This window comes from Passer domesticus, chromosome 11 (genome assembly GCF_036417665.1).
Source record: "Passer domesticus isolate bPasDom1 chromosome 11, bPasDom1.hap1, whole genome shotgun sequence".
NCBI lineage: Eukaryota > Metazoa > Chordata > Aves > Passeriformes > Passeridae > Passer > Passer domesticus.
This window is the reverse complement of record NC_087484.1, coordinates 8453169-8476525: the sequence shown is the minus strand read 5'-3', so window position 1 is coordinate 8476525 and position 23357 is coordinate 8453169. Positions and strand designations below refer to the sequence as shown.

General features: G+C 62.4%; 3 protein-coding genes across 4 annotated transcripts; 2 read left to right on the top strand and 1 right to left on the bottom strand.

Moving 5' to 3' along the window:
• The first annotated feature begins 804 nt into the window (after positions 1–804).
• On the top strand, positions 805–5290 carry LOC135278730 (PHD finger protein 13-like). The gene is made up of 5 exons (XM_064385448.1): positions 805–1350; positions 2880–2972; positions 3269–3881; positions 4199–4234; positions 4346–5290. Exons 1-5 carry the CDS (start codon positions 820–822, stop codon positions 4570–4572), a joined length of 1500 nt encoding a protein of 499 aa, XP_064241518.1. The 5' UTR covers positions 805–819; the 3' UTR covers positions 4573–5290.
• Positions 5291–5465: 175 nt separating this feature from the next.
• On the bottom strand, positions 5466–8772 carry LOC135278733 (uncharacterized). 2 transcript variants are annotated; one of them, XM_064385451.1, is made up of 2 exons: positions 8156–8772; positions 5466–7325 (listed from the first exon to the last, which is right to left on the bottom strand). In XM_064385451.1, exon 2 carries the CDS (start codon positions 7299–7301, stop codon positions 6183–6185), a length of 1119 nt encoding a protein of 372 aa, XP_064241521.1. In that variant the 5' UTR covers positions 7302–7325; positions 8156–8772; the 3' UTR covers positions 5466–6182. The 2 variants fall into 2 exon arrangements, with proteins under 2 accessions (XP_064241521.1, XP_064241522.1); XM_064385452.1 differs by lacking the exon at positions 8156–8772 and adding an exon at positions 7670–7758.
• A 140-nt stretch (positions 8773–8912) lies between these two features.
• VWA5B2 (von Willebrand factor A domain containing 5B2) lies at positions 8913–23237 on the top strand. Its single transcript, XM_064385445.1, has 22 exons — positions 8913–11218; positions 14492–14647; positions 15007–15168; positions 15488–15701; positions 15817–15971; positions 16400–16531; positions 16643–16767; positions 16892–17068; positions 17151–17261; positions 17387–17589; positions 17887–18001; positions 18075–18260; positions 18415–18574; positions 18651–18940; positions 20037–20262; positions 20347–20691; positions 20848–20985; positions 21060–21179; positions 21409–21486; positions 21677–21746; positions 21969–22077; positions 22370–23237. The coding sequence occupies exons 2-22, from the start codon at positions 14509–14511 to the stop codon at positions 22976–22978; spliced, it is 3864 nt and encodes a 1287-aa protein (XP_064241515.1). The 5' UTR covers positions 8913–11218; positions 14492–14508; the 3' UTR covers positions 22979–23237.
• The last annotated feature ends 120 nt before the right edge of the window (positions 23238–23357 follow it).

Genomic DNA, 23357 nt, shown 5'->3' with positions numbered 1-23357 from the left:
CTGTCCAGAAGAATCCTGGGAGAGACCACGTTGAAAGCTTTACTGAACTCCAAATTTTGTATCAAGGCTTCCCTAGATCAACTACTTGAGTCGCCTTGTCCTTAAAGGAAGTTTCTCAAGCAGAACTTTCCCCTCATGAACTTTTGCTGGCTGTGACTGATGCCTGTGTTGTCCTTCAGGTATTTTTCCATAACTCTCAGAATAATGTTCTCCATAATTTCACCAGGCACTGAAATGTGACTGACAGGCCTATAGTGCCCAGGAGCATCCCTCTAGCCCTTTCAGGGAAAATGTTTGCCCATTTCCAGTCAAGTGGGATCTCTCCAGATTCCCATGGCAGCCCAAAAATCATGAGAGGTCTCATGATGACATCCACCAGCTCTTTTGAGTACTCTTGGATGAATTCCATAAGGCCCAGTACAGCATCCCTAGAAAGGGATTCAGCTGGAGCAGCAGATCCTGCACAAGTTTGGAGTTGAGTGGGAGTTTATCATTCTCACAGCCATGGTCCTCCAGCTCAGAGCCCATCACTGGTGTTGAAAGTTGAAGTGAAGAAGGCATTAAACATCTTTGCCTCGTCTTATATATCTGCTTGTGGGGTGCCCATCCTCATCTAGCAACGAGAAAACCTGAATTCTGGAGTGGCTTTTGCTGTTGACATATTTTAAAAAGAGGGAGTGACTTTTTACACAGGCGGATAGGGATGAGTGAAGGGGGGATGGCTTTAAAGTGAAAGAGGGGACTCTTTGGATATTAGGAGGAAATTCTTCCCCGGGAGGGCGCGGAGGCAGGCGCACAGGTTGGCCAGAGCAGCTGCGGATGCCCCGGCCCTGGAGCCGTTCCCGGCCGTGTCGGACGGAGCCCTCCGGCGGGGTGGGTCCCGCCCGGGCCCGGCGCGCGGGGACCGTTCGAACGCGGTGTTCCCCCCGAGCCCCAACATTCCATGAGCCGCGGCCCCGCGCGGGCGCTGGGCGGTGCCTCGGCGTTGCCGTTGGCGGCGGCGGCGGGTCCGGGCGAGTCCAGCCGGGCTGCGCTGCCGTGCTCGGTACCGGGAGGGGCGGACGCTCACCGGCACCCCCCCGCACCGGGACGGCCGGCGCGAGGCCCCGCCCCCGCCTTCCCCGCCACCAGGTGGTCCCGCCCCTGCGGCCGGGGCGGCGCTCGAGCCTCGCTCCCACCGGCGGCGGGCACCGCACCGGGACTGCTACCGGCACCGGGACTGCTACCGGCACCGCCACCGGCACCGGCATGAGCGCCGGCGGGCAGCCGGCGGAGCCCTGCCCCCGCGGCGGGCCGTGCTCGGCGGGGAGCAGCCCCGTGCCCAGCCCCGCGTCCCCGGCGCCCGAGGAGGTGAGCGGGGCGGCGGGCAGCGGATGGTGGTGGGGGGCGGCTGCGTGCCGGGCATCGGGGGTGCGGGGGTGCCCTCCGGAGCGGCGGGGGTCGTGTGTGTGTGTGCGCGGAGGGGGTGGGCTCTGTGGCTGTGTGTGTGCGCGGGGGGGTCTCCTCTGTGTGTGTGCGGGGGGGGGTCCCTTCTGTGTGTGTGTGTGTGTGCTGGGGGGGTCCCCTCTGTGTGCGTGTGCAAGGGCGAGGGGGTCCCCTGTGTGTCTGTGTGTCCGGGCGGCTCCTCTCTCTGCGCTGTGTGTGTGTACGGGGGGGTTCGCTCTGTGCGTGTGTGTGTAGGGAGGGGGTGCCCTCCGTGTGGCTCTGAGTGTGTACGGGGGGGGTTCTTCGGCGTGGCTGTACGGGGGGGTCCCCTCCGTGTGGCCATGTGTGTGCTGGGGGGGGGTTGTGGTCCCTCCGTGTGTGCTGGGGGGGCCGTGTGTGGCGGAGGGCCTCGTGGGGGAGCGCTGTGCGCGGGGGGTGCTGGTGCCGGAGCGGGGAGCTTGCTGTGGAGGGCAGGGGGGCTCCGTGTGTGTGTGCGAGTGTCTGTGTGTGCGCGGGGGGGCCGCTCCGTGTGTGCCCGCGGGGGCCGTGCGTGGGAGAGGAGCCCTCGGGGGGCGGCTGTGGGCACGGGCGGGGGATGCCGCCCCGGGGGGGGCGGTGGCGGCCCTCGGGGTCCCCGTGAGGGGGCCCGGGGTGCTCGGCTGGGCTGGGGGGTGCCGGGGTGCGCGTGTGCGCGCAGGGCAGCGGGGGTGCTGCGCGGCGCTCGGGGGGAGCGGGGGTCCCGTGCCGGCGCGGTTGCCGCGGGCGCGGGGGTGTCGGTTTGGGGGGCGGGGTCCCCCCCGGCCGGTCGGCCGGGGCAGGACCGGCAGCGCGGCGCCATCTTGGGAGCCATCAGGTGCCCGGCGCGGGGACGGGCGGAGCGGGGCGGCCGCCGCCGACACCCCCTGCCATCCCCGGCCAACGCCGCGGGGGGAGCGCCGCGGCCCGGCCCCGGCTCCCCCGGATCGGCCGCGGCGTGCGGGGCTGCCCCGGCGGGGCGCTGGTGCTGCCGGCGGCGCCCGGGCCTCCCCCCGCGGGACCGAGCCCCGAGCGCGCCGGGCGCTGCCGCGGGAGCGTCCCCCGCCGCGGAGTCACCGCCCGTGGGTGGACGGACATCCCGGCACCGGGCCCCCGAGCCGCCGATTCAGGCTCCGCCAGCGGCTGCCCGGCTCTGGGTGTCCCGGCATGTCGTCACGGTGTCATCGTGTGTGTCCGGCCCTGCCTCCCCCCGCGCCCAGCCCCGCCGCCACCCCGCCCGGGATCTGCGTTTAAAGGGAAGGGCTGCGTTTGCCTCGGCGGGTGATGAAGAGTTACGGGAAGGGTGGGTGTTTGGGTGACCTCGATGTTCTGTGCCTGTAAAGCTGCCGGGTGGTCCAGGGCTGCCGCCAGAGCCGGCTGTGATATCGGCTTGGCTGGGATATCCCGGGAGTTTAATCCACTCGTGGTGTTTCTTGCAGCCACTTCAGAAACGGCGGAGAACTGTGGAGGATTTCAACCAGTTCTGCACCTTCGTTCTGGCCTATGCAGGCTACATCCCGTACCCTGAAGAGGTAAGGGGGTTTGCACACTGTTCCTCTACAAAGACACTGGTTCTCCTGGTCTCCCTGCCATGTGCAGACTCAGCTCCTAATCTCTGAGAATCGTGGATTGGTTTGGGTTGGAAGGGACCTTAGAGATCATCTAGTTTCATCTCCCCTACCATGGGCAGGGGTGCCACCCACTAGATCAGGTAGCTCAGGGCCCATTCAGTCTGGCAGACACTGCTGGAGAGTCGTTCTCTCCTTACCCCAAATATCTGTGCTCTGGTCTCCCCTGCTAATCCTTCATCTTCCCCTCTTTCCACTAGTATGTGCCCTGGACCCACGGAGGCAGCATGAGCCCCCAGAACAGCACGGGGAGCACTCAGGACAGCGATAGCTCAACCTCGTCTCACTCCTCTGATGGCCACATCCCCATGGACAATAGGAAGAGCAGGAATGCTGTGGCCAGGGGGGCTGTGGGCAGTGGGCTGCTGATGAACAGCCCTGCCTTTTCCACTGCCTTCTACAACGTCCGGCCCCAGCAAATCAAACGGAAGAAACCGCCAGCAAAGAAACGCATCTTGGAGCAGGAGGTGAAGAAGAAGGTGCCGCTGAGTGCTTGGAAAGACTTTGGGGCAGAGCAGGATGGGGTGAAGCAGCTGGCTGCACTGGCAGGACAGCTGTCTCCTGTGAAAGAGGAGCTATTGGAGCCTTCCCTCAACCCGCCTGGGGACCCCCAGCCCAACTCCCTCCTGGAGGAGGGAGTGACAGAGGAGAAGGACTTGATGTACGGAGCACAGGGAACTGAGAAGCCAGCAGATGATCCTCAGCTTAAGGAGCATGACTCCTTCTCTGGAGAGAGGAAAAGCCCTAGTCCCTGTAATAGCTTGGACCAAAGCACAGGGGAAGATACAAGCAGAGAGGCCTCCCAGCTCAGTGGTAAGTGTCTGGGGGACTGCAGAGGGTCCTCTTGTGCTGCATCCATAGCCAAACATTGTCCCTCCTTCAGCTGGAGCCACCCTTGCTGGCCACAGGGAGGGTCTGTCCATAGCCCAAGCTTCTCCCAGCAAGAGGAATACTTTTGGGACCTGGGGGACTGAAGAGCAGAGGGCAGGAAGCTGACCAGCCCTTTGGTAGCTCTGTTCTGCAGAGCAAGTGGTGCAGACCTGAAACAGGTCTGAAGTGGGGTGCAAGCCTGCCTTACTCATCTGATTTTTATTTTTTTTTTCTTTTCCCCCCTTTTGCAACTTCAACAGCCGAGTTTGCAGAAGTTCCCAACACCAAAGCAGAAGGTGAGTGGGGGGCTGTCCCACCTAACACCAGCAGAATGGCTGGTGTGGCACAAGCAGACGTGCAGCTGCTGAGGCCATGTCTGAGCGGTGTCTCTCTCTCTCCCTGAGCAGATGATGACGCCTGGGATCTGATCACTTGCTTCTGCATGAAGCCCTTCGCAGGGAGGCCCATGATCGAATGTAACGAGTGTGCTACCTGGATCCACCTCTCGTGTGCCAAGATCCGCAAATCCAACGTGCCTGACATTTTCATCTGCCAGCGGTGCCGGGACGCCAAGCAGGAGATCCGCCGCTCCAACCGAGCTCGGACAGTGCCCCGCAAGCGCCTGGTTGATTGATGCTCCTGCAGAGCAGGAAGGCCGGGGGTCCCTTTTTAACCTGAAGACTTAGACAATCAATGCACTGGCAGGGGAGGGGCTGGGACGCAGGGCTGGAGTGTCCCCCCACACCTCTGGCCCCTGAAAGCTGCCCTGCGTGCTCTCCCCGAGGATCGGATTGGCCATAGAGCTCGGTTATCCCAGAAGTGTGCAGGGGATGGGAGGGTGGTCCAGATGCTCGTCCCTGTGGGTGGTGTGTTAGTGTTTGTGATCTCCTGGGGCCCCACATGCACTAACTGTTGGATCCCACCTCCTCCTCACAGCCCCTCCAAAGAGCCCTGCCCATGTGCCTTCTGCACTTTCCCTGGGGGATGCAGGCCCCGCTCCTGTCCTGGTGACACTCAGCTCAGCCCCTACCTGCCAGTCCCCGTGACTATAATTCTTAACTGGGTTCTTTCCTACTTGCACATCTGGTTACTGTGGGACCACAGCTGGGGGCAGGGTGTGGGACAGCCCCCTGTCACACAGCAGCCCCCAGGCTTGTCCCTGTGCCTCTCTCCTCCTGTGGAAAGCCTGGGCCCCAAAAGTGCTTTATGTTTTTATAGTTACTTTGTATTATAGTTAATTTGTATTATAGTTACTTTGTATTATAGTTAATTTGTATTATAGCGAAATTCTGGTCCTTGCCCTGTGGAGTGTGACTGGAGTCTTATGTATATAATAAATACTTTTGCCATAACAGTGGTGGCTTTGGCATAGGTCAGTGACCTTGCTTCTCATGTCCCTTGGGGGACCCAAGTGCTCCCCTGCTTCTCTTCTGCTGTGGCTGGGAGGGGATCTGGTGTAGGGACACCTCTCAGCCCTGCTACTCCCCCAGGTAAATCCCAAGGTGCAAAAACAACAGGAAACAAGCAGACCAGTGCATCTGTATTTAATTTTACAATGACCACCTCCCCACGCTGCTGCAGTTTACAGAGATGCTCCATGGGTAGGTCCTCAGGAGGTGCATGGCCTGGGGGACAACCTCTTCAGTGGGAATCATGTTCCACAGCCTGCTGCCATCTCACAGGGAATGTCGTGGGTTATGCCACAGAAGCAGCAGGTCTGATGGCTCAGGGAGGAAGAGTGTCCATGTGCCTTTGCTCTGATGCTTAAGGCACATCACTGGCTCAAAAGAAGAGTTTTGCTCTTGGGCTCTGACAAACCTTCCTTGTCTCTGTCTCCACTCTGGAGTGTAGTTAGAAATCAGTCCTGACAGCAACTGAGGTACCAAAGGTTCCAGTTTTCTCCACAAAATAAGCCTCTAATTCTAACACAGAGATACTAGTTTCATTTGCAGATCCAGATGTGTGCCAGCTTCTATCAGGCATGCTGTTGGGACAGGTGGGGGATGCAGTGAGGGTGACAGGACAAGAAGGCTCTGGGGTCTGAGTGCTGACCTGGCTAGGGCAGCAAGAAGGCACTGTTTGGGGGGACCCTTACCAAGCAGGGTCCTGCTGGTACAACTTTTCAGTTCTAAGGCTGTGAACAGTTCAGGAACAGCAACTAACCTGGGTATAACTTCTATGCTACGGAACAAAGCTGGAGTTATGCAACCAAGCAAGTATCCAGTTGAGGTAGGCAGGAGTGGTCTACTCCTCCTTGGCCCAGACAGAGCTGCCTGCCTTCTGCTCCAGGTGGGGAATCACTGCCTCCGTGTAAAACTTCTCCAGCTTGGGCACTGTCTTCCCCCAGAACTCCCTGTCAAACTCCACAGGGACCACAGCTGTCTCCTTGTTGGTGTGCACCACGAAGTCAGCCCGCTGCAAGCCAGTGGTTCCCAGCTGGCACTGGACCTGGGTGAAGTAGGGATGATTCTTCTTCAGGGCATAGGAATCCCCATCCACCTCCAGGCAGAAGTCCTTGTCCTTGCAGGCCTCACGCACCGTCCTGTTCCTGTGCTTGTAGGGACACTTCACCTCCAGCAGCCCCAGGTCCTTCCCTGTGGCTGGATCCTTGATGATCCCATCCGGGCTGGCAGCAAGCCAGTTCTTCTCGGGGTGAATGAAGAGGCCACAGTCCTCCACTTGCACTGGCCTGCCCTCCCTCTGTGACTTCTGCTTGTAGGCCTCCACAGCCACCTTCTCGTTGCGGATCCCCCAGGACATGGCTGGGGTCTGCACCTTGGAGCCAGAGCTCACTACCTCTTTTAGGTAGGACTTGGGCACCTCGTCTGTCTTGCTGTTGGCAAACTTGCTGTTGGCAATTTTGGGGGCCACGGAGGCAGTGATGCGGTTCTCCCGCCACTCGTACCACTTGGGGTTCTCCCGCTGGCCCCGGGTCTCCTTCTCCACCTTTGGGATGTCCTGGCCCTTCACACGGGGCAGGAACTGGTCGCAGGCCTTGCTGAGGTCAGCCCCAGGCTGCTTCTTCTGCGGGTACAGGTCAGCTCGGGCAGGCCCAGCGGCTCCCCTGGCATCAGGCGCCTTCTGGGTTGTAGAGCTCCTGCTGGGTGCTCTGCTCTTGTCCCCAGCTTCTCCTCGGGCTCCACGGGATGCTGTGGATCTCGGCTGAGCAGAGTCTGCCTTTGTCCCCCGCCCCTGCGTGGGGGTGGCAGCTTTGGCAGCCGAAGTGCCTCGGGGCTGGCTCCCTGCAGCCTTGGCCCGGGGGGCTGAAGCGGAAGGCGGGGGCGCAGCGGGAGCAGTTTTGGCGGCGGTTGTGGCCGGTCGGGGGGATGATGTGCCAGCAGACTCCTTCCTGGGTCTCCCCATTGCTACAAGTCAGACGATCTTACACTGCGAACACGGAACAAAGCTTAATGCAGATCTTCACAACACTGACTTCCCTGTTCTCAGCCCTCCCTGCGCCTGCTCCGGGGCACACCGTGTCCGTGCCAGAGCTGCTACTCCCACACCTTCCCTGGGCTCACGGGGCGCGGAGGAATGGCAGCTGGCCCAGCCGGGCCGCTTGCTCTCACCCCCTTCCCGCATCCCCGGGAGCCGCCCCCGCCGGAGCCGCTGCTGCCCGGGCACCGCGGGCCCATCCGCTCGGCCAGCGGGGGAGCCGGCCAGGCCCCGGGATCCCGGGACCCCTCCGGTACCGCCGCGCGGAGCTCCCCGCCCGCCGCCGCCGCTCTCACCGCTCCGCCGCCGCTCCGGAAGCGCGTCCCGCCTTCCCCACGTGCCGCGGGGCGGCGGGGAAGGAGGGAGGCAGGGAAGGAGGCAGGGAATGAGGGAAGGAAGGAGGCAGGGAGGGAGGGAGGGAGGTGCGGGGCCGGGCGCAGGCGGCGGCCGAGCCCCCGGTCCCCGCTAGAGGGAAGCAGCCGCTCGGCCATCCGCCGCGGGATGTGCCCGGGCATGCCCGCTCCGCTCGGCCCGACATCCCTCCGCCTTCCCGCATGGCTCCCCGGCACCCCCGGGCTGGGGACAGACCCCGCAGCCCCGGCCGTGGGCGAGGCTCCGAGCCGGCCCTCGCGGGGCCCGTCCGGGCAGAGCTCTGCAGCTCCGCCGTGAAGGGACAGGCTGACCCGGCGGGACCCCGCCGAGCCCCGCTGGCCCGAGCTGACCTGAACCTCCGCGAGCAGGCGATCGGGAGAAGGGCAGGCAGCTGGAGCGGCGATACCCACCGTGCAGAGCCGCCGTGCCGAGCCGTGCCGAGCCGTGCCGTGCCGTGCCGAGCCGAGCAGCTCCCAGGGCTGGCACAGCCCCACCTCCGGGCTCGCACAGGGCTCGGCCCCCGGGCAGGGAGCGGGGCAGGCGTCACGGCGCGGAGTTTCGGGTTCCCCAAATCCGGGCAGTTTCGGTTTCTGCAGAGGCTGCTGCAGCTCCCCGGGCCCGCCCCGCGCCCGGGAGCCCCCGTTGTTTTCGGCTGCCGAAAGCCAATCCAGCAGCCGCCAGTGTGTGGCCTGGGGCTGTGTCAGAGCCAGCCCCGCAGGGGCTTCCAGCCCCTCCATCCACCTCTGCCAGCTGCTGGGAAGATTTCGGTCAGGCAGGCTGAAGTGCTGGCAGCATTCCCAGCCCCTCTCCCCAAGGATCCCAGATGTCTCCACCAGCCATCTCGGCTGATGTGTCGTTTCATTTCCTCCCTCCAGGCCCTCTGTAACTCCCCACAGCTGGGCACACCAGTATTCTGCAGGTTAAGCCAAAATGTGCCCGATTTTGACCAGAAACACCACTGGCACCTTCCTCCTCCATGGCTACCCATCCCCAGGATTTGGTTTAGTTCCTGGTTATTAGGAGCAGCTAAGCAGGACGCCCCTGCCCCTCTCCCTGCAGGCAAGCCTGTGCAATCTTCAGCGGGGTCTGAGGAGTTGCAGCTGCATTGAACGCGGTTCCTGCCAGCCTGGGTTTTGGGTTATTTCCCAAAATAACTCACACTGAATTCACAGGGCTTGTCAGCTACTCAGGACCTGAGAGCATGTGTAAAATCGCTGTGGTCTGTGTCGCCTCCAGCAAGCCCTATCAACGGGTGATAATTCAGCTCCAGGAAGAGGTGATTTGGGGATAAATACCCAGATCCTGATTGGTCCCCTGGGTTGTGCCGCAGCTGCTGGTGAGGTGTTACTGGGCTGTGAAGGGGCTGAATGGAGCCATCGGGCTGAGCTGAGCCTCTCTTTGCAGAGTTTGGCATGTTTCAGCTCAGCGCTCTCCGAAGAGCAGTGCCAAGCTCTCCAGGTCTGTTTGTGTCGGTGATGAGCTGCTGTGGGGAAGCTGTGACAGTGCAGAGCAGGGACACAAACACCTGATGCTGCTGGGAGCAGACTGGATGGAGCCCTTCTGTGTCTCCTGCCGAAGCTGCCAGCACGCTGGGGAGGCTCAGCTGTGTCCCCAGTGCCGCACATGCCATTGTCACTGACCTGCTGCCACACCGGGGCCACCTCTGATGCTGGGGGCTGGCCGAGCTCCATCACCCTGGCTGGTGGCACTGAACCAGTGCTCGCATTTGGATGCTTTTATTCGCCTCAGCTTGGCCTAGAAATGATATCTCAGAGAAAAATCAAAGCTTGTGGGTTTTTTCCTGGGGCTGGAGTGGCTGTGGTGATGGGAGCAGGAGTGCCCTGCACGTCGCAGGCTGTGTGGATGAGTTGTGGTGTGTGTGGGGCCTCCAGCAGCTCCCAGAGCTGGTGGCTGTCACGGGGGGATAACACATGGATTAGCATCCTTCTCCTGTGGTCGTAAAGGAGAGGGAAGGGGAGCAGCTGCACACTTCAGCTCTCTCTGCACTGGGAGGGGAAGGAACATGTCATGGGCCATCTAACATGGGGGAGGAATGGCTCAGAGTGCTCTAGCAAGGGCCCTAGGGATGCACAGAGTGCCTCTTGGCCAGATAATTGTTGACTAAAGCTGGGGTGAGGGGTCGGGAAGGAGGAGTGTGTCTCACACTGCCGTGTGCAGCCAAGGGCAGCTTCCACTGAGATTTCCTGTGAAACCCGTGTCAAGGGGCTGCAGCTGCAGTGGCATATGGGTCAGCTCAGAGGTGAGATCCAAAAATACCTGCTGAGGACTGGGGACTGCTCCCCTTGTGGTGCTGCTGGATTTTCCTGCCCCAGTTTGTGCCTGGGCTGGCTGCAGGCTCGGTGTGGCTGTGGCGGTGGGTTCTGCGGTGCAGGAGGTGGGGGGGACTCCTCTCTGTGCTCTATAAAAAGGAGCTGCAGCAGCACGGTCCTATCTATAGCACAGGGAGCTGCCAGGGAAAGGCAGGGCAGGGATTAGCCCAAATCTGATGGATTTCTCTGGTCCTGCTTGGGAACGTGGGACTGTCAGTGGCTGAGGGATTCCCAGTGTGCCTGGGCTGTGAGATCTCCCTGCCAGCAGACATGTCCTGACTTTGCTGGGATTTCCTGACTGTCTGCACCTTCCCCAGGGGGGCTTGTTGTCACACTTGTCTCCCAAAAGCTGCTCTGTCCTTGAATCCCCTCTCGTTCCTGCTCCTCAGGGCTGTGATTTCACTGCAGCACATGGAGGCTGATGAGGAAAGCCCAGTGGTACCCCAGGGCGTCTGGGTTTGGGGTGGGTATTGAGCATCTACCTGCTCCCAGTCATTTTGTTATGGTCTCAGGGCAGCTGAGACCTTTCCTAGTGAAGCTGGTTGTGACACTTGTGGCCAGCATGATTTGTGCTGGAGGGTTCAGCTGGTTGATGGGGGCTGTTTTGCCTCCTGATCTGTTGGGGGGGCACACAGGGGGTGTTTACATGTCCCAGGCAGACAAACCCCGAGGCTTTTCTTGCTGTAGCATCACCAGGGGTCTCACCAGTTTGCCTGGACATTGCTATTCTGTGGGTACAGAGCAGCCCACAGCCATGGGCTCTGCTCTTGGCTGGTGCCTGTCACTCTGTGGGGGTGTTGGCTGTCCCCTGAGACCCCCATGGCTCCCGGTGAGAGCATCCCCCCACCCCCCCAGGGTGCCGGTATAGGGAGTGTGTCTCTTTAATGAGGCTGGGCTTGGAGCAGCTCTGCTGCTGGCACAGGGAGTGAGGGATGGAGCGAGGGCGGTGAAGGAGCCAGTGCCAGAGAGGGAGCCTGCAGCAGGGAGAGGCGGGGAAGCAGCGCTCATCCCCCGGGTACCGCAGCCACCCAGACGGGAACAGGGAAACCCATCCCCAGGGAAGAGGCTCTGCAGAAGGCAGGGACCCAGCGGGTGCTGAAAGGAGCCTGCAGCCTCTGTGTCATCCTCATCCTCCTCCTCCAGGTAAGGACCAGGGGCAGGCAGGGCAGGGCCCGTGCTGGTTTGGGACCCCGAGGGTGTCTCACAATTCCTCAGTGTCCTAGGGCTGTGCATCCGCTGTCAGGGCAGCTCTGGGTCATAGGAGGGGTGAGAGGTGGAGATGAGACAGCAGGGCCACAAAAGTGCTGAAATCACCATCCGGCAGGGAGCAGACAGGGCTGGCTCCAGTCACTGCTGGGAACACGCTCCAGGTCAGCAGCAGCCGGTCCCTGGCCCACGATTGTCCCATGCTGGGGGACACTGGGACCCTTCTGTGGCACTGCCCTGCCAGGGTTTGCCCTTGTCGGGGGAAATCCATGGGGCTGAGACTTTTCTTTTGGGGGGCTCATGTGTTAGGGTGCATTGAGGACAAGTAACTCCTGTTCCGTGACACAAGGATGGGTTTTTCCAGGGGTTTGGTGGCTCTGGGGAGGCGAGAGCAGCAGCTCAGGCCCTGGAGGTGGTGGTCCTGGGTGTGATGCTGGAGTCAGGGTGTGAGTGGCAGCTTGCACGCGCGTGTGCAGTGGACTCTGCTCCCTGTTCCCACTCCCCAGCAGACAAAGCAGGGGACTCCACAGGCTGGAGAGGTGCTCTGCCCCATCCAGCATCCCCTTCACTCCTCTTTGGGCTCTGCAAAGTGGTGTGTCCCATGGGTAGAGGACAACAGCACCATCACCTCCTGGCTCCATGGCCTTCTCCATGCTCCTGGAGTTGGGATGGATCCTGCTCTCCTGCCTTTGTGCCCTTTGTGTCCCATGGGATGTCCCGCAGGGAGGGGAGGCCAGGGAAGCAGGGGGTAACGCAGCAGGGGCAGCAATGGCCCCTCACTCCAGGCACTCTTGCAGAGGTTTGGGCTCCTCTCCTTCCATCCTTTCCACTGAACCTGCCTGTGTATCTGTCACCAGTGGAAATTTCCGCGGGGTTTGCCTGTGTTGGGTTTGGCCTCTTCCTGGCCCTGGACCGCGCTGAGCCCCGGCTTGGGCGGCTGTTGCTGCAGCAGGTGAAACTCTGGCAGCTCCCCAGGCAGCTGAGGAGGGTCTGCTGGGCTCAGGCACCTGCCTCTCTTTCCAGCCTTGCTGGAAAACTCAGCCTGCTCACAGGCAAGAAGAGAAACATTGATTTATTCTGACCTAGGGAAGAGTCAGCTCCGTCTTGCCTTCACAGATAGTTTTTGGCTGCCAGCACAGAGAGCTACCCCCAGCCTGCTGTAGCCCTTTTATATTGGGGGTGTTGCTGGATAAACCAGCTCCTGCAGGCAGTAGGTGGAGGGGAGGAAGAAGAGAGGGCTGTGAAGGTACTGGAAATAATGCTGGGGATGGGGAGAGGGCTGGGGACCTGTTGGTGATGCCACATTGGCATCTGGGGACAAGTTGCTGCTCCAGGGAAAGAGGATGGAGAGGCTGGGCTGAGGAGCATCAGGTCTGGTTTTATTCATTACCACGGGGCTTAGAGCAGCAGCACAAAGCGTGGCAGGGCCAGATGGGGCCTGTTTACTCTGTGAGGGTAAATGTAAAGAGAAGTGATAAGGGCACCGGGACGGCTCCTCAGCGAGCCCCTGGTAAACAGGCTGGCAGTGACCCGGCGGCACGGCAAACAGCGGGCACGTTGCTGGGCACTCAGCTGGGTGCCTTGGGAACAAACTAAACGGCTTTGGGCAGAAATACATCTTTAATGGCTCAGTGTGGCTGGGCTGGAGGCATCCTGGTCTCCAGATCCCATCTGGGTGCTGTGGTCGGGGCAGGAACCAGCTGTTGATGTTCCCAGCTGTGGAACTGCGAGCGTGGAGGAGCAGCAGGCTGTGCAGGGACCCTGTGCCACCTCGTGTGCTGGGAGCACAGTTTGGAGGGTGCAGCAGTGTGTGCAGCATCCTGCACAGAGGGTGGAGGGCTGGTGATGATGGGGTGTGGTTGGGCGGCCAGGATCTGCCAGCATAACCCTGCAATGCCAGCTGAGCATGCAAATGGCTCTCCTCTGGTGTAATGGGCTGATTTTCCTGGGATGCAGCCACGTTGCTAATGCACTTCTGCACTTCTGCAAGGCTCCCTGTTTTGTGCCAGCTGACAGTTCGGTCCCGGTGCAGCCTCCAAGGATGCAGCCCTGCTCCACTTTCAAGGATGCTGTGTGAGAGGCACTCTGTGACCACACGCCGAGGGCACCCCGGGCCTCCCGTCACCAAAGCTCTTGTGAGCTGTTCCCAGGATGAAGGCCACTGGAGTGGGGGCACCAGATGGCTCAGTTGTACCTGGCATTGTCCTTGCCCTGGGCACACTGCGTGCTGCAGCACCAGCACAGGGCGTGGGGCAGGGGCCTTGCTGCTGCTGGGCCACAGGAGCTTGGGGCAGGGCAGAGCTGCAGACCCACGGGTGGAGCAGACCCCACGCACACTGTCCCCACTTCCACACAGCCCGGGCTGAGGCTGACAGGAATATTTTACACAAACACTTGATGGCACAGGGTGGGCTGGTCTTGTAGAGATGCCTTGACTCCAAATAATTATTCGTGATGCTGCTCCTGGGTGTTTTTCCCAAGGTAAAGAGAGGTTCGGAGTGGGTTCATGCCATGGCTGGAAGTTATCCTCAGCCACCTCTCTTCCTCCCAAAGGGTGGGACCCTGGACACATCCATTTCTGGGCAAAGAGGGTGATGATCATCCACTTGTCGGGCTCCACCCTGCAGTGCATTCCCTCTGTGCTGTTCTTCCGTGCAGCACTGACCTTGTTGTTAATTATTAAACCCCCAGCAAACACTGCTGGCTGCTTTGTCCTAGTTACACTGTGGGCTTCTCACCCTTCTGCTTGGCTTTTTTATTTTTTTTTTTAACAAATTACCCTGGTAACCTCTGTGGGCAAATGGAGATGGGAGCAGCAGATGCTCCTGTCCCAGCCAGTGCAGGACATGGCCTGGAGCTGCTCTGGGGTGGCTGAGAGATGGGCTGCATGACATTGGCCATTATCTATTCTGTTCAGGAGTCCCTGTTTGTCTGCCAGGGCTTGGGGCTCGCATGTGACCACTGCCCACAGGAGTTTTGTTGCCCTCTCTGTGGGCTCCTGTGGCTCCAGACCTGGTTTGCAGGTGGGCTGGGGTCCAAGGAGAGACCTGGGTCCAGGTCCATGTGTTCTGTGCATGCTGAAGAGCAGCCTGGGATGTGGGAGGGCTGGGGACCTGCTCCCTCTCGCAGGCTGGGCAGGTGTAAATGGCTTGTGGGCAGAAGCCCCTTCCAGCAGACCCTGTCCCTGGGCATCCAGTGCCTTCCTTCCCTCTGCCCACTGAGGGACCATGCCAGGCCTCTACTCCCTCCTGTCCTGGGAGGCTCTGCCCCTGAAGAGCTCCACGGTGAAGGCTTGTGCCAACGGGTACTCCCTGAGCATCACTGCCCACCTGACGTACACCAACCCCCACAAGGAGCCCGTGGAAGGTAAGGGAGGGCAATCAGGTGTGGCAGGGGCTGCACGGCCCCCTGAAAGCCCCTGTGCTGGAGAGCATCCTGTCTCCAGCCCATCTGTGTCCCGACCCCCAAGCTTTGCCCAGTCTGGGGAGCAAAGACAGAGGCCAGCAGCGGTGGGGCCACTGTCACACGCTGTGGGCAGGAGGAGAGTGAGACCGAGCAAACAGATTGCCAGCACAGAGGAAGAGGAGGGTTTCATCCTCGCTCTGGGTGGCTCCTGTGTCTCACTGGCGTGCTGTGAGCCAGACAGGTTCTCAGCAGGGCTCCCCTGGGCTGTTCGTGCAGCAGTGGCCGTGCCTGCTCTGCCTCGGGGCTCTCTCTGCCTGCAGGCATCTTCATCTACCCGCTGGAGGAGTCGGAGGTGGTGGCTGGCTTTGAGGCGGCAGTGGGCAGCCGGCGGGTGACGTTCCAGCTCCAGAACCGGCACCGGGTGCAGGACTGCTGCCTGCAGTGCAGCCCCAGCCCCGGGCGCCTGCGCCGCTGTGCCAGCGGTAGGTGCCCTGCCCTGGGTGCTGCTGCTCCTGGCCAGGAGGCTCAGAACGGGCAGGGGGAAGTGTGGGGGTACGAGGGGCTGAGAGCCCCTGCCAGGCCACCCCAGTGCTCCCTAGTGGGGGTCTCTGGGGTTGGAGATCTCAATGTCTCCTTTCCCCTCCCTGCACCTCCTCTGGGGCTCTGCCATCATGGGCACAGCCTTTGGGACACCTGTGCTCTGCTGTCACCTTTGGGAGCCATTAGGGACACTAATGACCTCCTCCACAAGCCCACATGCCTCACTGACCTCCCCCCATCGCTCCTCCCTCTCCTGCCCAGGCCACCTTGTCTTGGATGAGGACGTGGAGCGCTCCACCTTCATCATCGTCACGGGCACACTGTGCCCGTCGGAGAGCCTGGCTGTCACCCTGAACACAGTGCAGGAGCTGCCCACGCTGCCAGACGGGGCCCTGCGCCTGCTCCTGCCCCCCGTGCTCACACCCCACGTCCCCGCCGACCCCGAGAGCGAGCCGGCAAGCTTGTGTGACGACAGGTTGGCCCTATGGTGATTTTCATGGCTTCCTCAGTCTCTGCCACCCCGGGGGGCAATGCCAACGCTGGGCCAGCTGGCCGGGGGGCAGGAGCCATCACCCCCTCTCCCCTTGCAGCCCCACAAGCTGTTTTGGGGGGCCAGGTGCCCGGAGCCAGTCACCCACTGTGGTGCCTGTGGACAGCGTGGATGTCTTTCGGGGACGGCCCTGCAACCCTTTTCCTTACGAGTTCTCCTTCGAGCTGCTGGTGAAGGGCCCCTGCTTGCTGGCAGGTAGGGGGTGTGGCTGGGTGTTATCAGCTGGTTGTGTAAAACCTCCTCAAAATGTGGGTGATGTTCCCTGGTCCCTCCCTTCTAGGAGGATGTGAGGGCCTGTTCCTGGGCATCCTCTTGCCCTCCCTCCAGGTGAAGAATCCCTTTTCCCATTCCATCCCTGGGTCTGGGACCCCTCAAAGTCACCCTGCCTGTGCCTTTGGGCAGCTCTAGGTCAGCAGCCTCCTTCCCTGGGGTGATGTGATGCACTGTGGAGAGCGTGGGTCAGGAGGGGAACATGGATTGTTGGTGGGGATGTGCTTTTTGCTGCTGGCCCAGTCAATCCCATTAGCTCTGTCAGGAACAAGCCACTGCTGTGGGGCCTGCTGGGTGGGGGGCTGAGGAGGGGCTTTGTGGGGGACTGACCTGCTGCCTTCCCTTCTTTGCAGGGCTGGAGAGCCCCTCACATGCCCTGAGAGCTGACGCCGACCCCTGGGCCAATTCTGCCACCACCACCTGTGTCACCCTAGCTGAGCCCCACCGCTATGACAGGGACCTGGAGATCATCCTCTACCCTTGTGGTGAGAGAAGATGGTGCCCTTGGAGGGTTTGAGCATCACCCCAGAAACATCCAGAGCATCCCCCAGCCCCTTGCAGCACAGGGTAGCTCGAAACTCTCCTGTGCCCCCCAGAGCCCCACAGCCCCCACCTGGTGATTGAGGATGGCACCATGACGTACCCCGAGTACGAGGCGCACATCCGGAGCCGCCGGGATTACGTGAGGATTGCCAGGAAGGACAGCAGTGGCGAGAGACAGGTGACAGGGCAGAGCTCCTGCTGCCGCGGCCGGGAGGAGGAAGGGGAGGTGGTGGCGTGTGGGTGAGGCAGGCCTTGCTGCGGTCCGGAGGGTGTGAGGAAGCTCTGACCCGCCTGGCTCGCAGGTGGCTTTCGTGCAGAAGCGTTTCCACAAAGACATCTTCCCCAACCCCGTGCTGATGCTGAACTTCTGCCCGGCTGTGGAGGGCGTCCCCGGGGACCTGCAGAGCGTCACCCGCGAGCTCCTCTTCCTCATCGACCGCAGCGACTCCATCAGCGGCCCTGACCTTGACAAGGTCAAGGTGAGGCACGGCCATGGGTCCAGGGGGGCTCCCTGGGTGGCCAGCCCTTAGCAGCTGTCCCTGGTCCCTGCTGTCACCTCAGGAGGCTTTGCTGGTGGCCCTGAAGAGCCTCCCGTCAGGAACGCTGCTCAACCTCGCCAGCTTCGGCGCCGACGTCAAGCCGCTCTTCCCATCCAGTCGCCTCTGCAGCAACGTGAGCACCACGGGCAAATCCTGGGGATCCACTAACCCCTCTCTGTCCTCCTCCCAGCTCCTTGACTTGGGGTGGGGGCTGGTGAGCCAGGGCACCGCTGCAGGGCCGGCTCTTTGTGCTGGCAGGAGACGTTGCGGCGTGCCTGCGAGCACCTCGGCGGCCTGCGGGCAGACCCTGGTGGCACCAACCTGCTGGCAGCCCTGGGCTGGGCGCTGGCACAGCCCCTGCACCACGGCTACCCTCGCCAGCTGTTCCTCTTCACCGGAGCAGCAGCGGGCAACGCAAGCAGGATCCTCCGGCTGGTGCGCAGGCAGGCCAGCACCGTCAGGTACGGCCCCGGCCCCGGCCCCGGCAGCTCTCGGTGTTCCCTAAATCCCCCGCGCTGTTCCCACTGACTTCTCCTTGTGCAGCCGCAAATCTTACTGTGCCTGCCCCAAGGGTGTGCTTCCCCCATCGCATCCCTCAGCTCTCAGCTCTTCCTGGGGTGCCCCAGCCCAGCACAGAGCCAGGGCAGCACTCTGGCTGTCAGATCCCCCTGCCCATCCCTGCTGAAGGGCTCACTGCTGGCTTTGCCAGCCCCAGCCCCAGCCCAGCCGTGGCTTTCCATCCCCTGGCTGTCCCGCAGGTGCTTCAGCTTTGGCATGGGCCCGCGGGCGTGCCGGCGGCTGCTGAAGGCCATGGCCAAGGTGAGCCGGGGCCGTGCCGAGTTCCTGAGCCCGGCCGAGAGGCTGCAGCCCAAGGTAAGACCCAGGCAGGGGAGGGGGGGCACGGGGACACCGCCACGTGTGACACTGTCCCCTCTCCCCACCCCAGCTGATCAAGTCCCTGAAGAAGGCGATCGAGCCGGCCATCAGCGACATCACCATCGACTGGTACGTCCCCGACAGCATGGAGGCCCTGCTCTCGCCCGCCGAGCTCCCGGCCCTCTACCCCGGTGACCGCCTCGTCAGCTACTGCGTCCTCTACAGCATCGCCCGCTTCGGGGACAGGCGCCCGCTGGTACGGCTGGCGCTGCCTGGAGGGTGGCCTAGTCCCTGTGCTGTGGCTGCTGCCTGGAGGGTGGCATGGTCCCTGTGCTGTGGCTGCTGCTGTGGTCCCTGTGCCAGGGCTGTCCCCCAGCTGGGGGCTGATGGTGCTCTCCTCTCTCTCCTAGGGCCAGGATGGGGCTCGCCAGAGCTCCCGAGGTTCAGCCTTCCTCTCCCAGCAGGAAGGGCTCAGTCCTGCAGAGAGCCATCAGCCACGCCACAGCAACCCAGGAACGGGGGATGCCTCCCTGGATGTTTTTTCTGGAAGTACAGAGGTGTCAGAGCGGAGTGAGTGGGGTGCAGAGCTGGGGCAGGGGGCAGGCATGGGAGCCATGGGCTAACAGGCTGTGTGCTCACCGGGCAGGTGGTGATCCTGTTTCTGGGGGAGACATCTGGAAGCGGATTTACCAGCCCTCCTACATCCAGGAGCAGTATGTCCTGACACACTGCTCTGTCAGCACTGACCGCAGCCAGGGGCTGCTCTCCCGCAGCTCCACCAGCAGCGAGTCCACCGGTTCCCGGGATGTGGCCCCCGAGGGTGGCTCCTCAGCCCCTGGTGCTGATGTCACCTCCCAGCAGGGCCAGAAGAGCCTGTCCCTCTGCGAGTCCTCCACCAAATCTGCCCCGCTGCCCTCTGCCCCAGCTGGCACCAAGGTAAGGGTGCCAATGGGTGCAGGGGCTCGTGGAGTGGGGGTTGTTCATGGCTTAGCTGGAGCCTCGCTGCCCTGCTGTGCCCAGGCATCTGCCCACTGGGCTGGGAAACAGAGTGCTGCAGCCTGAATTTTAAGCAAGGATAAGCAATGGATGCCATGAGGATGTTCCTGGGTGGTTTTGCCCTACTGAAGTGGGACAGCTGGGGACCAAGCAGCTGTTTCCTCAGTGTCCCTAGCCAGCAGTCAGCTGAGTGTCTAACAGACCCCTGAGCCAGCTCAGTGACGCCTTAAAGCTGCAGAAACCAAATGAAAATAGCTGGGCTGGCGTCACGTAGCAAATCTGTTGAGCCAGAGAAGAAAGGCTGGCTGGCTGGGCTTCAGCCTGGCTCCTGCAGCCCTCAGCCAACACTGCCAGACACTTCATCAGCAATGGGCCACAGCCCTGCTGCTTCATACCTGGGTTTAAAACCCAGCTAGGTCTCTGGGGTGGGGGAAGGCAGCTGCCCCGGTGATGATGGCCCCAAGCTTGGTGAGGCCAGCTGTCACCCAGCACCAGGACACGCTCCTTCCCAGTGGCACGGCTTAGGTAACCCACTCCTGTCACACAGCAGCACAGCTGGTGCCCTTTGCTGCTGAAATGTCAAGCGTAAGTGATTTCCCTGCAGAGTAAATGATCCTCCCAGCTCCCTGCTGCCAGGCCGAGAGGTGGCATGGGTGCCACTGCCCTGACGTGGCTTTTAGGGGGAGCATCTCAATGCAGGGACGCCACTCTGCACTGGGGAATGCATCCCACTGTAACATCATCCAGCCTGAGTATCCTAGTTAGCCTCACTTCCACACACACACAAATCCCTGGCAACTCCAGCATCAGCCTGAGTCAGTCCCCAGGGATGTTTGCAAACTCCTGTGTGGGTGCTTCCCGTGCCTATCGTGCCAGGGCAGCATCCCTGGGAAGCAGCTGGTGCCAGCCTGCAGAGCACTGGGGCTGACGACAGCCGAGGCTCCAGCCAGCAGCAGGAGAGGTGCAGGAGCCCCATGGCAGCCCAGGGCAATCTGGGCCCGTGCTGGGCTCGCCCACAGCCTCGTCCCCACCGCAGGTGACGGTGGCCCTGAGCACGGAGGAGCTGGCGCGGCAGAAGAAGGTGCTGGCACGTGCTGCCCTGGCTGGGCGCAGCTTCTCCACGCCCCACGGGGAGCTGGATGCCCATCGGCTCTGCCAGGCCCTGGAAAAGGTGTCCCAGAAGAGGAACCAGTCCCTGGAGGGGCGGCTGGATGAGCTGGGACCCCAGCCACGGCAAATGCAGCCCGGTGCAGCGGAGTCAAGTGTGTGCTGGCTCTGGGGACGAGGGCGGTGGCGGGGAGCCAGGTGCCCCCGCCTTGCTGAGCCCAGCCTTTGCCCATGCCCAGATAACCTCCTCTCACCCACCCACCTGGACTGGGACATGCTGGTGGAGCCCTCCTACCTCTTCAGTGCCTCGCCAGCGCCCGAGCCAGGGCAGCCCAGCCTGGGTGATGCCAGCGTGCCCCTGCGCTGCCAGGTGGTGATCCACGCTCTGCGAGCCGGCAAGCCCGTGTCCTGGGAAGTGACAGCCTCGCTGGAGTCACTGCTGCAGCCCCGGGACGGGCCGGGCAGGGAGGACCCGCCGCGGAGAGTGGCCAAGGCCTGGGACAAGCCCCTGCATCGCCTGGCAGCGCGCTCCGTGGTGCGGGACAACGAGAGCGTGGCACAGCGGGAAGCCAAGCTGGAGCAGGGTGGGTGCTGGAGCAGGGGGGGTGCTGGAGCAGGGGGGTGCTGGAGCAGAGGGGGTGCTGGAGCAGAGGGGGTGCTGGAGCAGGGGGTGCTGGAGCAGGGGGGTGCTGGTGCCACTCCCCAGGGCAGCTCCAGCATCCCCCCGTTGCTCTGGGCAGGTTTTGCCCGCCGGTTCCGCCTGAAAGCCGTGCAAACCAGCAAAGCCTGCAACGTGCCTTCCCTCTACACCCGCCTGGTGCCCGTGGACGGTGCCACGCAGGCAGCCCTGCCCGCAGCCCCCGAGGTGTGGGGCATAGGTACGGACAGGGGCCTGCTGGGAGGGAGAGGGGACAGCAAGGGGACAGGGTTGAGGTGGCATCATCCCTTGCAGCTGGCTCAGGCAGCCGGACACGAGCTGTGGCAGCAGGGAGCTGGCACCACCGGAGCTCCTCAGCGGGTCAGGGGCAGCAGCAGGGTGTGGAGGAGCAGCATGAGGCCCCTGGCACTGCAGGTACTGACTCAGACCTTTATGTCAACTTGTGCTCCCCAGGGATCTGCACTGGGGTCTCTGGAGACCCTCAGCTGGTGGCAGGGTGGGGCTGGTCCTGCCTAGGGTGCTGTGGGTATCTGGAAAGAGGCATCTGCCCCATACTGGGGAGGGGTGTGGGAGGACAGCACAGCAGCCCCTGAGAGCAGCTGTGAGAGTCCCTGGAGCCCCACAAGATTTTGCTCTTTTGCAGAGCGAGATGGGATTGCCAGGTCTCCAGGCAGCATCTCCTCCCCTACCTTTGGCTGGGAAAGGCAGAACTACTCAAACGGTGTGTCCAGGCTGGAGGGGGCCAAGGGCTGGATGAGGGTGGGAGATGGGGTACCCTCCACAGCTGGAGCATCCACTGTGCCTTCAGTACCCTGGGCACATGGGCTGAGCTGCCCTCCCAGCTGCTGGGCAGTGGGACACACCTCTGGGTGCATCATGTTCTCACTGTACTTAACTCTTCCCCCTTGCAGGGCCTCCATCCAGCCCCTCCACCACCTCCATGGGCTCCCAGAAATCCACAGAGAGCATCACAGGCTCCAGGTGACACTGTGGGATGGAGGGATGCAAGGGGCCAAAAAATGGCATGTTGTGGGGAGAGGGGGACAGTGCCACTTTTTGGGAGCTGCTGGTCCCTTGTCCTGTGCCAGTTCCTACAGCATAAGTAGGGGGGGTTGGCACTCCAGCCCCTTCCCTGCAGCAGTGTGGTGTCCAGCTGCCTTTCAGGAATTCCCCCCAATCCTTCTCTTGCCTGTGACCCCGCAGGTTTAGCCTGAGCAGGCGCAGGGGCCCCAGCCTGGTTCTGCGCCCGCAGTGCCTCAGCCCAGACAGCGAGCGCTCCAGCAACCACGCCAGCCACGACTACCTCCCGCTGGTAAGGAGCTGCTGCCTGTCCCCTGTCCCCATCCCAGGGGGGACCTGCCCTGCTGGGGGCCAGCTGAGCCACCCACGTCGTGCCCAGCAGCACGAGCAGCGGAAGATGCTCCCAGCAGGTGCCTGCTCAGCCCTGCTGCGTCCTTAAATGTCTCTGGGGATCTTGGTTGGCTTTTTGGGGGTTATTACTGTCCCTGTGCCCCAGGGACACTCCTGCAGCCCCCAGTGTTTGGAGCTGTGGTGGTCTGCACCCCTGCCTGCCCCCCATGCTCGTTTGTGTCCCCTCCTTGCAGGTGCAGCTGCAGCAAGCCCGGGGGCCGTTCCAGCTCACCGAGAGCTTCTCTGAAGTGGTGCAGATCCCCCTGGACCGCCTGCGCCGCGCCTCCCCCTACGCCTCCCACCGTGCCAGCCTCAGCCCCGTGTCCCCAGGGGCCAGGAGCATGCCTGAGGCAGGGCCCGGGGCTGAGGAGGGCGAGGAGCCCATCACGGCCCCGCAGCCCAGCTCGCCCCCGTCCCGCAGCACGTGCTCCGAGGTGCCCAGCGCAGCCGCGTGGGCGCAGGCGGACAGCGGGCACGGCTCCGAGTCCGACACCGGGCCCCACTCGGCTGCCCCCTCTGAGGCCGGAGTCAGCTGTCAGGACGTGGGGCCAGAGGATCTGGAGAGCGCCAGCTGGGCCACGGCAGTGGCCTTGGCGTGGCTGGAGCATCGCTGCGCAGGGTTCTTTGAGGAGTGGGAGCTGGTGGCAGCCAAGGCGGACGCGTGGCTGCAGGCGCAGCGCCTGCCCGAGGGGGTGGACGTGGGCTGCCTCAAAGGGGCAGCCAGGCACTTGTTCCTGCTGCTGCGTCACTGGGACGAGAACATCAAGCTGAACATGCTGTGCTACAACCCCAACAACGTCTGACGGCCGCCCAAGGGGCCAATAAAGACACCTGGCTCCAAGCCACCTGCACTGGTGTCTCTGTTATCAGCAGAGAGCTGCTGGCTCCACTCAGGCCATGCCAGGACTCACCACACTCCTAGAAGGGGGTCACCCCCTTCTCAGCCATCTCTGGTGGGAGGCAGTAGGCAGGGGAATAGGAAAAATTGTACTGGAGGGACTCCTGGGTCCCATCAAAGCAAATGAAGCCTTGAGGCAAAGCAGTTTTGCAACTCGTCTCTTCTAACCTCACCCCAGAGGCTGCTGCCTAGCCCTGGGCACCCCTTTCCCACAGCTGGGAAGGGAGAGTGCTCATGGCTCTAGAAGATGCTCTGCCTTCCCTCAGGTGCAGCAAGTCCAGGGA